At 49.4% G+C, this 14,984-nt stretch overlaps 1 protein-coding gene across 1 annotated transcript in view; it reads left to right on the forward strand.

Annotated features, from left to right (window-relative positions):
* Positions 1 to 14,984, forward strand: part of VAV3 (vav guanine nucleotide exchange factor 3) — a 315,966-nt gene that overhangs the window by 171,540 nt on the left and 129,442 nt on the right. The window contains exons 13-15 of the mRNA XM_066352215.1: positions 3,479 to 3,564; positions 5,532 to 5,664; positions 6,035 to 6,144. Coding sequence (XP_066208312.1) covers positions 3,479 to 3,564; positions 5,532 to 5,664; positions 6,035 to 6,144 — 329 coding nt within the window. The remainder of the gene's footprint in view (positions 1 to 3,478; positions 3,565 to 5,531; positions 5,665 to 6,034; positions 6,145 to 14,984) is intronic.

Below are 14,984 nucleotides of genomic sequence, written 5' to 3' on the forward strand. Positions count from 1 at the left end.
GGAACCACGTATAAGTGGAGCCCTATGGTATTTGTCCTCTTGGGATTGGCAGAGTTCACGTGGCAGGATGTCTTCAGTGCTCATCAATGTTGTAGAGCAGGGGTTGGGAACCTGCGGCTCGCGAGCCAGATGTGGCTCTTTTGATGGCTGCATCTGGCTCGCAGACAAATCTTTAATTAAAAAAATAATATTAAAAATATAAAACATTCTCATGTCTTACAATCCATTCATTTCTTACTGCTCATGTTTATGGTTTTTGGGGTGGCTGGAGCCAATCACAGCTGTCCTCCGGGACACCACCAAATTTTTATTAGATAATGCATAACGTACACGGGTCATTGTATGGCTCTCACGGAATTCCATTTTAAAATATGTGGCGTTCATGGCTCTCTCACCGAAAAAGGTTCCCGACCCCTGTTGTAGAGGGTGTCAGAATGTCCTCCTTCTTAAAGAAGAGTTTCCTTTTTAAGGTTGGATAATATGACAGTGATTGTACATGCCCCGCTTTTTAAATGGATTCATCTGTCCGTGGTCAGATGTGGGGTTGCTCCCCACGTTTGGCTGCTGTGAACACAGGTGTCCCAATACCTGTTTGAGAGCCCCGTCCGTTTCCTTTGCTTGCACACCCAGAAGTGGAACTGCTGGATTGTATGGTAACTCAGTGCTTAAGTTTTTGAGGAATAGCCACACTGTTTTCCACAGTGGGGGCCACATTTTGTATTCCCCTCTGCAATGCCCAGGAGTTGCCGAGTCCCCTCGTTCCCACCGACACTGTCTTTCCGAGTACTAGCCGTCCAGATGGGTGTGAAGTGGTATCTCACTGTGGTTTTGACTCTGCATTTCCCTGACAATTAGGGGTACTGAGCATCTTCTATGTGCATGTGGGCCATTTGGGTATCTTTCCTGGGAAAATGCCTGTTCAAGTCGTTACCTGTTTGGAAGCGAGGTTGTCTGTTTGTTCTGTTGTTAGGTTGTTAAGAGTACTTTATACATGTATCCTCTCTTTCCCAGCCTGGTCAAACAAAAGTATAAGAGTTGACATTTATTTTCTTTCTTTCTCTCTCTCTCTCTTTTTTCCTCCCTCCCTCCCTCCCTTCCTCCCTTCCTTCCTCTTTCTCACTCTCTCTTTCCTCCCTCTCTCCTTCTCTTTCTTTCTTTCTTTCTTTCTTTCTTTCTTTCTTTCTTTCTTTCTTTCTTTCTTTCTCTTTCTTTCTCTTTCTCTTTCTCTCTCTCTTTCTCACACTCTCTCTCTCCTCTCTTCCTTTCTTTCTTTCTTTCTTTCTTTCTCTCTCTCTCTCTCCTCCCTCTCTCCTTCTCTCTCTCTCTCTTTCTTTCTTTCTTTTCTTTCTTCCTTCCTTTCTTCCTTTCTTTCTCTCTTTCTCTCCTTCTCTCTTTCTCTTTCTTTTTCTCTTTCTCTTTCTTAGGGGAGGGTAGATAGATAGACTGCTGTATGTGTCCCGACCTGGATCCCCATGGAAACCCCCATCTGGCATTGATGATCTGCCCATCTGAGGCCATGCTTGCAACTGAGCTATTTTTAACACCTGAGGTAGAGGCTCCAGGGAGCCATCCTCAGCACCCGGGGCCAATGCCCTGGAAGCAGTTGAGCTATGGTTGTGGGAGGGGAAGAAATAAGGGGGTGGGGAGGGGTGAAGAAGCAGATGGTCACTTCTCCTGTGTGCCCTGACCAGGAATCGAACCCAGGACATCCACATGCCCAACTGACATTCTTCCACTGAGCCAACCAGCCAGGCCAACGTTGATACTCTTATCAATGTATTTCTAAACATTGAAAAAGGACTTTGTTATTTTTAAGATTGGTTTGCTTATTAAGGGACCCTTGAGGTTCCATATGAATTTTAGGATGGAGTTTTCTATTTCTGCAAAAAAAACATTGGGATTTTGGTAGGGAACATTTACTTTTATACTTTCTTGGGATACAGTTTATTAATGAATACTTGTCTCCTTTATTAGCTATAATCTCCTAGATGTTAGTGATACTTCTCAGTCAATTCTTTTTTCCCTTAGCACTTTTTATAGTAGGAATCATTCAGTACTTAAAATTATTTTTATGGTCTGCCTCTGGGAAAATGGCTTATTGTTATATTTTTAATTTTTAGAAACATTTTCGCTGACAGTTGACACGCCATGTTGTGTTAGTTTCAGGTGTACCACACGGTGAAGGTAGTGGGTAGACACTTACACGACTTACGAAGCGATCACCCCGATGAGCCTGGTACCCAGCTGGTACCATAGCTGTTACAGCACTGTTGACTCTGTTGCCTGCGCTGTCCTTCATATCTCTGTGACTGTTTTTATAACTGGAAATTGGTACATCTTGATCGCTTCCCCCTTCTCTCCCAAACCCTCTTATCTGGCAACGACAAGTTCTCTGTTTCTGTGAGTTTCTGTCTTGTTTGTTTGTTTATTTAGTCATTAGATTCCACCTATAAGCGAGATCCTGTGGTATTTGTCTTTGTCTGATTTATTTCACTTAGCATAATACCCTCTAGGTCCATTGCAGCGTTAGGTATAATAGCCAAGATATGGAAGAGACTGAAATGGCTCATTATTTTTAACCATGAAGTCAGAACTTTTCATTCTTGAGATCGCAGATTGGGGCACTGCCCTTCACTCCCCAAACCAGAGTCGGTCCCTGGCTCTGCGTGCTTCCTGTACCCTCCCTGCGCGGCAGCTGCACAGTGGGCATTTGTAGTTTACACCTCGGTCTGCATCTGCTCACCCCAGGGCAGGGTCGGCATCATGTCCTCCTGTTACAGCGGCTGGCACACACTGGATGCCCAGTAAATATTAGTTGCTGCCCCTTCCTTGTTGATTTGTTTACTTTTTTTTTTTTTTTTTTTTGTATTTTTCTGAAGCTGGGAATGGGGAGGCAGTCAGACAGACTCCCGCATGCGCCCGACCGGGATCCACCCGGCACACCCACCAGGGGGTGATGCTCTGCCTATCTGGGGCACCACTCTGTTGCAACCAGAGCCACTCTAGCACCTGAGGCAGAGGCCATAGAGCCTTCCTCAGCGCCCGGGCCATCTTTGCTCCAACGGAGCCTCGGCTGCGGGAGGGGAAGAGAGAGGCAGAGAGGAAGGAGAGGGGGAGGGGTGGAGAAGCAGATGGGCGCTTCTCCTGTGTGCCCTGGCCGGGAATAGAACCCGTGACTCCTGCACGCCAGGCCGACGCTCTACCACTGAGCCAACTGGCCAGGGCCTTCCTTGTTGATTTGAATTCTTACAGTTGACCCTCTCCTTCTGGTAGCTAACTTCCTCATTAGCGTTACAAGTAAAACCAATTAATGTCCTCACTATACTTCCGGTGATGACCAAGGACGCACTGTTTTTTTGAAAGTGCATCATATAGATCTGAGCTTTCTCGAGTAAGTGTGCTAAAAATGTAAAATGATAACACATTTCTGTTTTCCTCTGGTGATGAAAAACTGAGACATATGCTTTTTGTATTTTAGAACCAGCCAGTTTTGCTTTTCGGACGCCCCCAGGGAGACGGTGAAATTCGAATCACCACTTTAGACAAGCATACAAAACAAGAAAGGTGAGGAAGAGGAGCAAGTCGTAATTTCGAAATAAGTAATCGGCATCGGGAGATTGAGAAGACCTTCCAAACAATGTCTCCAGGACAAAGGAAGGAAGCAAAGGAAGAAAAACAAGGAGACGAATCAGCCTGTGGTTTTCTTTTCTTTTCTTTTTTTTTTAATTAGAAGCTGGAAACGGGAAGAGACAGCCAGACAGACTCCCACATGCGCCCGACCGGGATCCACCCGGCACGCCCACCAGGGGGCGACGCTCTGCCCCTCACGCCCACCAGGGGGCGACGCTCTGCCCCTCCGGGGCATCGCTCTGCCGCGACCAGAGCCACTCCAGCGCCTGGGGCAGAGGCCAAGTAGCCATCCCCAGTGCCCGGGCCATCCTTGCTCCAATGGAGCCCCCGCTGCGGGAGGGGAAGAGAGAGACAGAGAGGAAGGAGGGGGGGGTGGAGAAGCAAATGGGCGCCTCTCTTATGTGCCCTGGCCGGGAATCGAACCCGGGTCCCCCGCACGCCAGGCCGACGCTCCACCACTGAGCCAACTGGCCAGGGCCAGCCTGTGGTTTTCTGAAAATTTCTCATAGAGATAGTTAGGTGTTCTCTTTGTTCTGGTATCTGTTGCTTTGTCTAAGTTTCGAAGCAGGAAATGCCACATAGAGAATGTCAGCCAAGGTAAAAAAAAAAATGTACATATTAAAATGAGAGGAGAGATAAAGGAATTAGATAACTACCATTAAAAACACAGTTGTTTTATTTTTTTTGGTATACATTTTAAAATAACTAAAAATAATACAACATGTCCTAAAGAAGAAGTCTAAGTGAGGACTGCTTAGTGAGACTTTCTTGACGGGAATTTGTAGGTGGAGCCCTTGGAGATTAGTAAGCTTGGCCTGGTGTCCCTTATTACACACACACACACACACACACACACACACACACACGATTATCATTTGGTTGAAATGACTATTTTCTGGAACCCTTGGAGTTGAGAAAGTCAGCCAGCAGGGGGCAGCATCGGCTCTCATTTCCTCCTAGTTACCCAGGCTCCACAGGTGACTCTCTCTGGAGACACACATCCTTTTAGCATCTTCAGGAAGATAGACTTTGAAAGCAATGCAAGTATTAAAGCTCTATGAATGCCTCATTATCATTGTTTTACTCTGTGTGCGTGTAAGTCACTGAGTTTCCAAAAAGATCCAAGTGTTGGTATCGGATGATGGCATTGCTGTCAGTGTTTCTCCCCAAGTGCGTTGTTTTTTAATACGAAAGAAGAGAGAGAGCAGTGTGTAAATGTAACCGTAATTTTTCTACTGGACATTTTGCTCACGTACCACTCGGGTAGGTGTTGTTTCAGTCTTTAAGCTGAGGGGCAGCCTGGACCTGCCAACACCTCCCTCAGCAGTGGGACCCTGAGCGAGTTAACCCCCTAAGCCTCGCTTTCCGCCACAAACTGTCAAATGTCAGTGGTAACAATACCTGCCTCCACAGATGGTCCCTGGGGGTTGAAACTGAGGGTGAAAGGGGTGACCACTCCTCAGGGCATTCTGGCTGACTCCTCACAACATCAGTACATGTTAACTGCTGGCTGTTGACATTCATTTTATTCAGAGAATGTTTAGCTTCTAAACTAAAAAAAAGAGTAAAGGTCATTGTTCAAGGGCAACACTCAAGGGCTCATCTCAGTGGTGTCTTAGCGCTACCCTGCAGTGTGCCTGTTGTTAATGATTGCAGCTGTTTTTGAAGTGAGAAGAGGGTATTCTTTTAGGGAAGGGTTGTGCAAGGAGGTGATACGGATACAGAGTTCATTCTTTTCAAAGGGCAGCAGTACCATTGTCTGTACCTCAAAGGAAAAATGTTTGGTTGGTATAATTAAGTTTACAAGAGAAGAGCTGACACACAGTTCTGAACCATTTTAAATCAATCTCTTCTCTCTCTCTCTCTCTCTTTCTCTCTCTCTCTCTCTCTCTCTCTCTCAGGCATATCTTCTTATTTGATTTGGCAGTGATTGTATGTAAAAGAAAAGGTGATAACTATGAAATGAAGGAAATAATCGATCTTCAGCAGTACAAAATAGCCAACAATCCTACGACCGATAAAGAAAACAAAAAGGTGAGCTCTTGGAAATGAACAGCTGTGATGTACTCAGAACTTTTGACTTTTGAGGAAAGTGTGCTAACACATTCATGTGAGGGGTAGCGTATCGACTCAGGTGTTTTTGTTTCTGGAAATTGATTAGGAGGAAAAACAGCGCCACAGCCGATAGGTTCGTCTGTAATGCTTAATGATCACGAGGGTAAATGCATCTGGCCTGGAAATTGTTACAGATATGAAGTTGACGCATCCTGACTGGTCACAGTTTGCTAATGTCAGGAGAGGGTGGTGGATGATTAAGGGGGGGGGGGGGTGTTTTAGTGAGCTTGGAAACATGACACCATCCGTGAACGATCCGTTTTAACCTGAACAATGTTCATTTTGACAGTGGTCTTACGGCTTCTACCTCATCCATACCCAAGGACAAAATGGGTTAGAATTTTACTGCAAAACAAAAGATTTAAAGAAAAAATGGCTGGAGCAGTTTGAAATGGCTTTGTGAGTATTCCTGCTTTTAAAAGTGCCTTTTTTCCCCCACCCTGCTACTTAAATCTCTTATAAATAATGAACTACTACCAGTAAATGTACCCTGTGCTCGCAGCCCGTGTACGGAGCTGCAGAAGGAATCGCTTTGCTGCCCAGCTCGATGCTGGATGATCTGGGTCTTCTCGGAGGGGGTGGTGTGGGTGGATTTCTTCCAGAAAAAGAGGGGGAGCTCTAGCCCACTGTTTGACTTTTCCTCATGGGCGTATTTTAATACTTTAGCTCTCAGTGGGCCCGGGAAAATATGAATTATTCTAATGATAAACGTCTAATGCAATGGCCATGTTCTAAAATTTTTTAAGTTGAATTTATTGGGCTGATGTTGGCTAATAAAATAATACAGGTTTCAGGTGGGCAAATTCTGTAACACAGCATCTGTATGTTGCGTTGTGTGGTCACCACTCCAGGTCACGTCTACATCCATCACCACCTCCCCGCCTCTACCCTCCCCCCCTGCTACCCTCTCCCACCTCCCCCCACCTCCCTTCCTTCCTGCAGTCCCCACACTGCTGTTTGTGTCTATAAGTTTTTTACCTTTGATTAATCCCTTCACCTTTTCCACCATGCCCTACTATATGTGTATGTTTAAATGAAATAGAGCCCTGGCCGGTTGGCTCAGCGGTAGAGCGTCAGCCTAGCGTGCGGAGGTCCCGGGTTCGATTCCCGGCCAGGGCACACAGGAGAAGCGCCTATTTGCTTCTCCACCCCTCCGCCGCGCCTTCCTCTCTGTCTCTCTCTTCCCCTCCTGCAGCCAAGGCTCCATTGGAGCAAAGATGGCCCGGGCGCTGGGGATGGCTCTGTGGCCTCTGCCTCAGGCGCTACAATGGCTCTGATTGCGGCAGAGTGATGCCCCAAGATGGGCAGAGCATCGCCCCCTGGTGGGCGTGCCGGGTGGATTCCGGTCGGGCGCATGCGGGAGTCTGTCTGACTGTCTCTCTCCGTTTCCAACTTCAGAAAAATACAAAAAAAAAAAAAAAAAAAAAAAGGGGGTGGTGAGTAGTTGCCTACTTTCACTCAATGTCTGTGTCATGGGGACCCCTTTGGTTAGGGGCACAAGGATAGAGTTGGTGACATCCGTCCAGTGGGCCAGGTCATAGACCTGGTATGCTGCTTGCGTGAGGCTTCAAGCGACCGACGGCACTGGGAGTCGAGCAGGCGGAATTGGGGGGACGGGACGCTCGCGTGCAAAGGCGAAGCCGACCTCTCGTCTTTGCTTTTGTGGGGAAGACGCGGGGCCAGCATTTTCCCATGGGTCCTGTTCAAACATAGACTCGTGAGATGAGTGACAGAATGTCTGCAGAGGAGTCCTGTTTCCCGTCCTGAGCCGACCTCCGGACTCGGCCCCAGGGGTAGGCATGTCAGTGAGGACCGGGTATTTTGTTCAGTTGCCTTCGGTCCAGCAGCTGCACTGCGGGTCCTGGATGTGACAAGAAGGGCTGGTTGCGTCTCTCTCATGTGCAAGGGCCTGGGGTCAGCGGACCAGGGTGGGGCGGTGGCTCTCTGGGGTCTCAGGGACCCAGGCTCGGTCTTCCTGCTGTGCCATGATCGTGCTCTCTCCACTTGGTTGGTCGCCTTGTCGTCCAAGACGTCCTACTGGAGTTCCAGCTACAGCATCCGCGTGCCAGGCAGCAGAAGGGGGTCCCTCACGTTTAAGGATCCTTAGCAGGAACGCCACAGATTTCTGTTCCGTACTACTGGCCAGCATGGAGTGGCGTGGCCAGCTCCGACGGGGAGCCCGGGAAATGCCGTCTTTATTCCAGAGAGGACTGTACGTGGCTGCGAATCGAGGTTGTCTTCCAGCGCCAGAGGGGGTGGGGTGGGAGGTGGTAGGCCCCCCTCAGTGGCTGCCTCCCGCTGTGCCCAGATAAGAGTATGGATGGATTTAGATTGCCCCCCCCCACCCCAAGGAAGATGACTGTCCCGCACCCAGGGCCACTGGGCATCTTAATCAGTGAGCCTTTTCAGGCAGCTGAACAGGACAAGGAAACACCTGTAGGAGTTTCAGTTCATAAATCAGAGGTCCATGGACTGCCCAGCCAGATGGCGAGACTGTGGAAGTATCTTTTTTTGGGGGGGGGGAGGGGAATCGCTCCGAGGTGATGTTGAGGGCTTCCTCATGCAGGACTCGTGCGTCTCAGGCAAAATACAATCACTCAGGATTTTATTCAAGCATCAGACTATTCCATTATTTTATTTCCTGCCCTCTCGTTTGAAGCTCATTTGTCAGGGAAGCCCTGTGTTCCCCTTTGTGAGCCAGTGAGCCCTGGCTTGTCTTGTGCTCAGAAAAAGAATAATCTAGGTAAGTCCTGAAGTTTAAGATTTGCCTCTGGTTCGTGTGTTGCTGTTTTAATCCCATTATCTAAACTTCCAGTGTTCTTGTTCTGCCAGCCCCGGAGAATAAAAGGAAACCAGGAGTCCTGTGGGTCCCCACAGACCCGCTTCTTCCGGTCTCCTTGGCGGTCACACGGGTCCCCGAGTCCTCCTAGAACAGTGGTTTTCAACCACCGGCCCGTGGACTCGGGCCGGTTCGCCAGAAATCCCGTGTCAGTCCACAAAAGAGTTAACCACCCTGACGTCGTATGAAGGTGCTAGACTCAGTGATCATAGTAAAATTCGCTTATGCTCAGGGTGATTTCTGCCTTAGCAGTTTCCCCCGAAATAATCCTCATATTCTCCCCAGTCCCCAAGTGTGAGAAGGTGGGGGACCACTGTGCGCACCCCAGGGGATCGCTTGCACAAGGCCCTCCGGACAGGAAGGGGCGGCCTTGGTGGGAGGTTGGTGGGAATTCAAGGGAGGTGATGTTCTCAGGCTGATGGGAGTTCTCGCCAATTCTGTTTAGAGAAGACGGCAGTTCTGCTGTTTATAGGGTGATTGGGTCGCTTTTATTAAAAAAATTTTTTTTTTTGCAAAACACTTTCAAGGTGTGAACACTGCTCTTTATTTACAACCTTAAGAAAGGCCACGGGAAAGCGTGAATACCGATAAAGAGTGGGTATCCGGGAACGCGCGTCCCGTCCCCCAGAGGCGGCGGAACCCTCCACGCCTAGAGCCTCCCTCCCTGCTCAGCCGCCCTGTTCTCCGCCCCGCTTTGGCCACGGCCGCCTCCAGGGGTCACAATGCGCCATGAGCCGCGCCGCGCTCGGCAAGCCTCCGTAAGAAAGGCTGAGCGGAGTGAAGAGCCGCGGTGAGCCGCTTGGCGAGGGCACAACGAGGTCTGGAGGTGGTTGGGACAGTTATCGCGCCGCCGAACTAACGACTGAGCGCTTAATCCCGGGGACCCTGCTCTAAAGAATGTATTTAAATCTGTAAGAGACCGACTGATAACATGTCCCTTAGTCTCCCCTTACTTCCGAAAGGGCTTTTTGTCCTGTGTTCTCTCTCCCAGTTCCATTTAGTTATCTGTGAAGTAGGGCGGCGAATATTTCTATCAGCTTAAGCTAGTTTCCATAACATCAGAAAACGTGGCCCTGGCCGGTTGGCTCAGCGGTAGAGCGTCGGCCTGGCGTGTGGGGGACCCAGGTTCGATTCCCGGCCAGGGCACACAGGAGAAGCACCCATTTGCTTCTCCCCCCCTCCCCCCCTCCTTCCTCTCTGTCTCTCTCTTCCCCTCCCGCAGCCAAGGCTCCATTGGAGCAAAGATGGCCCGGGCGCTGGGGATGGCTCCTTGGCCTCTGCCCCAGGCGCTAGAGTGGCTCTGGTCGCGGCAGAGCGACCCCCTGGTGGGCAGAGCATCGCCCCCTGGGGGGCAGAGCACCGCCCCTGGTGGGCGTGCCGGGTGGATCCCGGTCGGGCGCATGCGGGAGTCTGTCTGACTGTCTCTCCCCGTTTCCAGCTTCAGAAAAATACAAAAAAAAAAAAAAAAAAAAAAAAAAGGAAATGTGGCCTTCGGTGCCTACAGGGGCGTTCACATTACTGTCAGGAAGCTACGGCTTTGCTCGCCCGCGACCTCGTGCATCCCATGTGTTTTCATGAGCTCTGCTAGACGTACATGAATAAATGTTGCTGTACCCATTTTCAAGCTGGGAGAGTGGGCTTCACAGGAGTGTTTTTGGCGCACGTGGGCGAGTCCAGGGCTGTGTTGTTTATGGTCGCGTCCAGGGTCTCAGCTCCGGCATTTTTTTCATCCACGAAGGCGCTAAAGCAAACAGCTGGCCTCCGATCCTTTGTGTAAAACTGGAGTCACATTTCTGCTTTCTCGTTTTCCACGGTGACTAGGACCTAGAGCAGCAATTTGCAACCTTTTTCATCTCCGGCACACAGAAACCAAAGGTGAATTCTGCAGCGCGCCAACAAGTATGTTTTTTTGCCGACTCAACAAAAAGTATAGGTATAATTTTGATTCATTCACACTAGACGGCTGTTGTGCTGTTGGCTGTTGTCATTTTTTTTCTTTCTTTTTTTTTTTAATTTGACATTCTAAGGGAAAAGAGGTCAGTGCCCCTGACTAAATAGGTATCGCATGTTCAAAAATTCTTGCGGCGCACCAGTTGAAAATCACTGACCTAGGAGATCAGACAGTTTTGTTTTTTTTTAACTGTTCTAGTAATAAGTCAAAGTTGGGTAAAATATGAAATAAAGAAATTGGATGATGGAATAATAAGACTTTTAATGGACAAGTTAGAGAAAGAAACAGTAAAATGGGGCAGGGGGGAGCATAGCCCATGGTAGAAAGTGGTGGATTCTGAACCAGCCTTTACAGCCCCTTGCCTGGAATTTCTTCTGACGGACTTGACTCCATTTTTGACATTCTCGTGGTTCGTATTTACTCCCTTAAATAAAGAAAGCCCCTTTGAGGACCCACAGGCGTTCTTAACACTGTCCAAGAATCCCCACGGTGCGCCACAGGCCAGGCACGCTGCTCCATGAGTTACCTACCGAATTTCCCCACGTTTAAGACGCACTTAATTTTGGGGCCCGAAATTTGAAAAAAAAAAAAGTATCACATAAAGTTATTGAACTCAAGTTTTATTCATCATAAAATTCAGACAATTTCTCATCACTGTTGAAACTCCCATCCATTAGCTTGTCCTCATCTGTTTCTGAGGACGAATCCCTGTCTTCAACAAGGAGCGCAAAAACAAGCGCGAAAAAGTGGGAAATGCGAGTAAAAAAAAACTACAACCAGCCTGACCTGTGGTGATGCAGCGGATGAAGCGTCAACCTGGAATGCTGAGGTTGCCGGTCCGAAGCCCTGGGCTTGTCTGGTCGGGGCACAGATGGGAGTTGTTGCTTCCTGCTCCTCCTTTTCTCTCTCTCACTCACTCTGTCTTTCCTCTAAAATAAATAAAACAAACAAAAACCAACCACTGTACAAGATGCACCCAGTTTTTAGACCCCAAATTTTTCAAAAAAGAGTGCATCTTATACATGGGGAGATACAGTACGTTGGGAACTAGCATAGAAATCATTAGCATCTACTAAGATAGTAGTCCGACACAGTTATCCGTTAAATGCTAAGAGTAGAGAAGGGGGTATGGAGATTCTAGAGCCGGGAGAGGCCTCAGGGACCAGGCCACACTGTCCTGTGTGTCATTAAGGGACTCCCAGACAGACCCCTGAAGAGGAATGCTTTCCACATAAGGGGTCCCGGGGGTCAGGAAACCAGCCATGAAACTCCACAAATCGCGTTTCCTCTGAGCCACGGTGTTGAGCTCGCTCTCCTCTCATTTCTAGAAGGAATTTGAGGTCACTCACTTAAAAAGCACACCTGCCGCGGAATTAAAAAGAAAGATTTAAATAATCGAAGGTCCTTGGGAACCACGGTTTGAAGGTTTTTTTTCCTCAAACCCGGGCTCCGGTAGACAGGCACGTGTTCTTGAAATTGACCTTCTGCAGTTCGTATCACAAAAGCGAGTGTGTTTTTTCACGTTTTTAAATATAAAATTATATTTCATCAAACCATCATTTGGTTTAATCTAAAGCTATTGCTCAGGTAGTCTGGATACCGGAGAGGTAATTACCAGAGGAAATTGCGTTTATTTCTACAAGTATTTATGGAGCACGGGCCTTGATTCCAGACGCTGTTGGAAGCCCTGGGTATCTGGCAAGGAGGGAGCGATTGAAATTGAATTTAAACACTGTAACTTCTAATAAGTACAGTCATTTTTCTTTAATGTAGAATGAACTGAACTTCAAGACGGTAGGCTTGAGATTGCTCTTGAAATCATCTCTTCCTCCCAATCCGTTTACTCAGTTACAAAGAGAAGGAGGCCCACTGAGTTCCCCGCTGCCCCAACAGGTGGTCAGTGTCTCCGCAGGCTCTGCAGGTGAGCTCTGACCCCCGCCTGTGATGTCATCCTCACCTCCCGCCGCTCTAATGAACGGACGCCTACACTCTCTGCCCGCTCCCAGCCGGCCGTTCTGCAGGGGGATCTGATCTGGTCCTGCCCTGCTTAAAGCCCTCAGTGCCTTCGGTGTAAGATCAACTTTTGTAGCGGGACCTAAGAAGCTCCCCCATGATGTTATATCCCACCCACCCTTCTGGTCACGTCTCACCTGGGTTTTGCCCGTGCTCAGTTTGCTGGGGTCAGAATGAGCATGTCTCAGTCCCTGGAAAGATGCCCAGGTCTTTTTTTTTTTTTTGTATTTTTCTGAAGCTGGAAACGGGGAGAGACAGTCGGACAGACTCCCGCATGCGCCCGACCGGGATCCACCCGGCACGCCCACCAGGGGCGACGCTCTGCCCACCAGGGGGCGATGCCCTGCCCCTCCGGGGCGTCGCTCTGCCCACCAGGGGGCGACGCTCTGCCCACCAGGGGGCGATGCTCTGCCCCTCTGGGGCGTCGCTCTGCCGTGACCAGAGCCACTCTAGCGCCTGGGGCAGAGGCCAAGGAGCCATCCCCAGCGCCCGGGCCATCTTTGCTCCAATGGAGCCTTGGCTGCGGGAGGGGAAGAGAGAGACAGAGAGAAAGGAGAGGGGGAGGGGTGGAGAAGCAAATGGGCGCCTCTCCTATGTGCCCTGGCCGGGAATCGAACCCAGGTCCCCCGCACGCCAAGCCGACGCTCCACCGCTGAGCCAACCGGCCAGGGCATATGCCCAGGTCTTGAGCGTTCACATCTGAGGGCTCCCTGCCCTGGTGTCGTCTTTCCTCCTGCTCTTTGGGTGGCTGGCTCTTCCTCCTGCAGAGCTTGGCTTTAAATGTTGCTCTGTGAGAGCGCTCTCTCCGGACCACTCTGGTGAACCCGTGACCTCCCCTCCCCGGGTGCTCTCCCGCTTGTCGTGGGTGGCTGGACAGCACTGACCCGAGCGTAGTGTCCACAGCCGTCCGTCCACCCAGCGGCACCCCTGCTTGTTACGGAGAACCTGTCCCTTGCCCGCTATATTTTACCCACCTTTTCTCCTCCGAAAGGGGAAGGATTCTTTCTCGTCCGTTAGGAGAAAAGCTAACTTGAGCTGCGGACGCGGTGAAGACCGGGAGAAGGAAGGAAGGGAAGCAGGCTCTCTGGGTCTGGGAAACGGAAAGTTTGGGGTTCGGCTGTGAGCAAGGCTCCGGAATAATGATGGGGGGTCGGAGGGGCTTGGAACGGGGCGAAGGGCCTCTCGAAATGTATTTCTGTGGCATCTGAATTACACTCCTTTCATGTTCTTGGAAGTGCTAAGTCAAGAATGAAATTGCTTTTCGGGTATTGTGGTTGCTGGGTGTGTACCTCTGATGCCTCGGGCCGGGGAGAGCTCCTTCCCCGGTCATCCTGGGATTTACAGGAATAGAGTTAGTTGTGTCACGTCCTGCGTCAGTTGGAGATTGAGAAATGTGTCGAGTGTCTCAAGAGAAGGTCTTTGCGGTTGTTTGACGAGCGACCCCATATTTATAACATCTGTGACTTGGCAGCAACTTTGACATTCTGCTGGGCAGATTTAAAAGACTTCCCTGGTATTGCTTGCCCGGTTAGAGACCCTCCAGTATGCACAAAGCGAAGCCAGGGCATTCTGTAGCAAACCCAAACTGTGACTCGTGCTGCTGCTGGTGGGGTGGTCCCTTCTCTCCCCTCTTCTTCCTCCTCCTCTTCACTTCCTTTGTCAGGAGGTCTGTTTGGATCCTCTCAAGTATATCAGTGAGTTGAGACTGTAAATTTCTCCTCTTCGAACAGGGGGCAGCAAACTTCTTCAGGAAGCGCCCAGAAAGTAAATCTTCTAGGCTTTGTGGACCCTACGGGTCTGTGTTAAAACCGTCAGGTCTACCCTTGGAGTGCTAACTCAGCCATTGATAGTACGTAAACCGACGAGTGTGTTGCGTCCCAGTCACAGGTGCTGGGCCGTACGTCAGCGGTCCCCAACCTTTTTTGGACCGGTTTAATTAAACCGGACCGGTTTAATGTCAGAAAATATTTTCACAGACCGGCCTTTAGGGTGGGACGGATAAATGTATCACGTGACCCAGACAAGCGTCAAGAGTGAGTCTTAGATGGATGTAACAGAGGGAATCTGGTCATTTTTTAAAAAATAAAACATCGCTCAGACTTAAATATAAATAAAACGGAAATAATGTAAGTTATTTATTCTTTCTCTGCAGACCGGTTCCAAATGGCCCACGGCCCGGTACTGGTCCGTGGCCCCGGGGTTGGGGACCACTGCTGTACGTGACCTGTGGGCTGTGGGCTGTGGGCTGTGGTGAGCGCCCCCTGGTTACAGCACAAGGAAGACGATTTAGGCCAAGGGAGCAGAGGGGGCAGGCGCGCCCTACATGATCGCAGCTGTGAATGGAAACACAGCATGGTCTTCTGTAGAAGGGTAATTTTTTTTTTTTTTTTTTTTTAGTGCCACTGATTTTTATTTAGGTCCTCGTGATGATTTAGC

This window comes from Saccopteryx leptura, chromosome 11 (genome assembly GCF_036850995.1).
Source record: "Saccopteryx leptura isolate mSacLep1 chromosome 11, mSacLep1_pri_phased_curated, whole genome shotgun sequence".
Taxonomy (NCBI): Eukaryota; Metazoa; Chordata; class Mammalia; order Chiroptera; family Emballonuridae; genus Saccopteryx; species Saccopteryx leptura.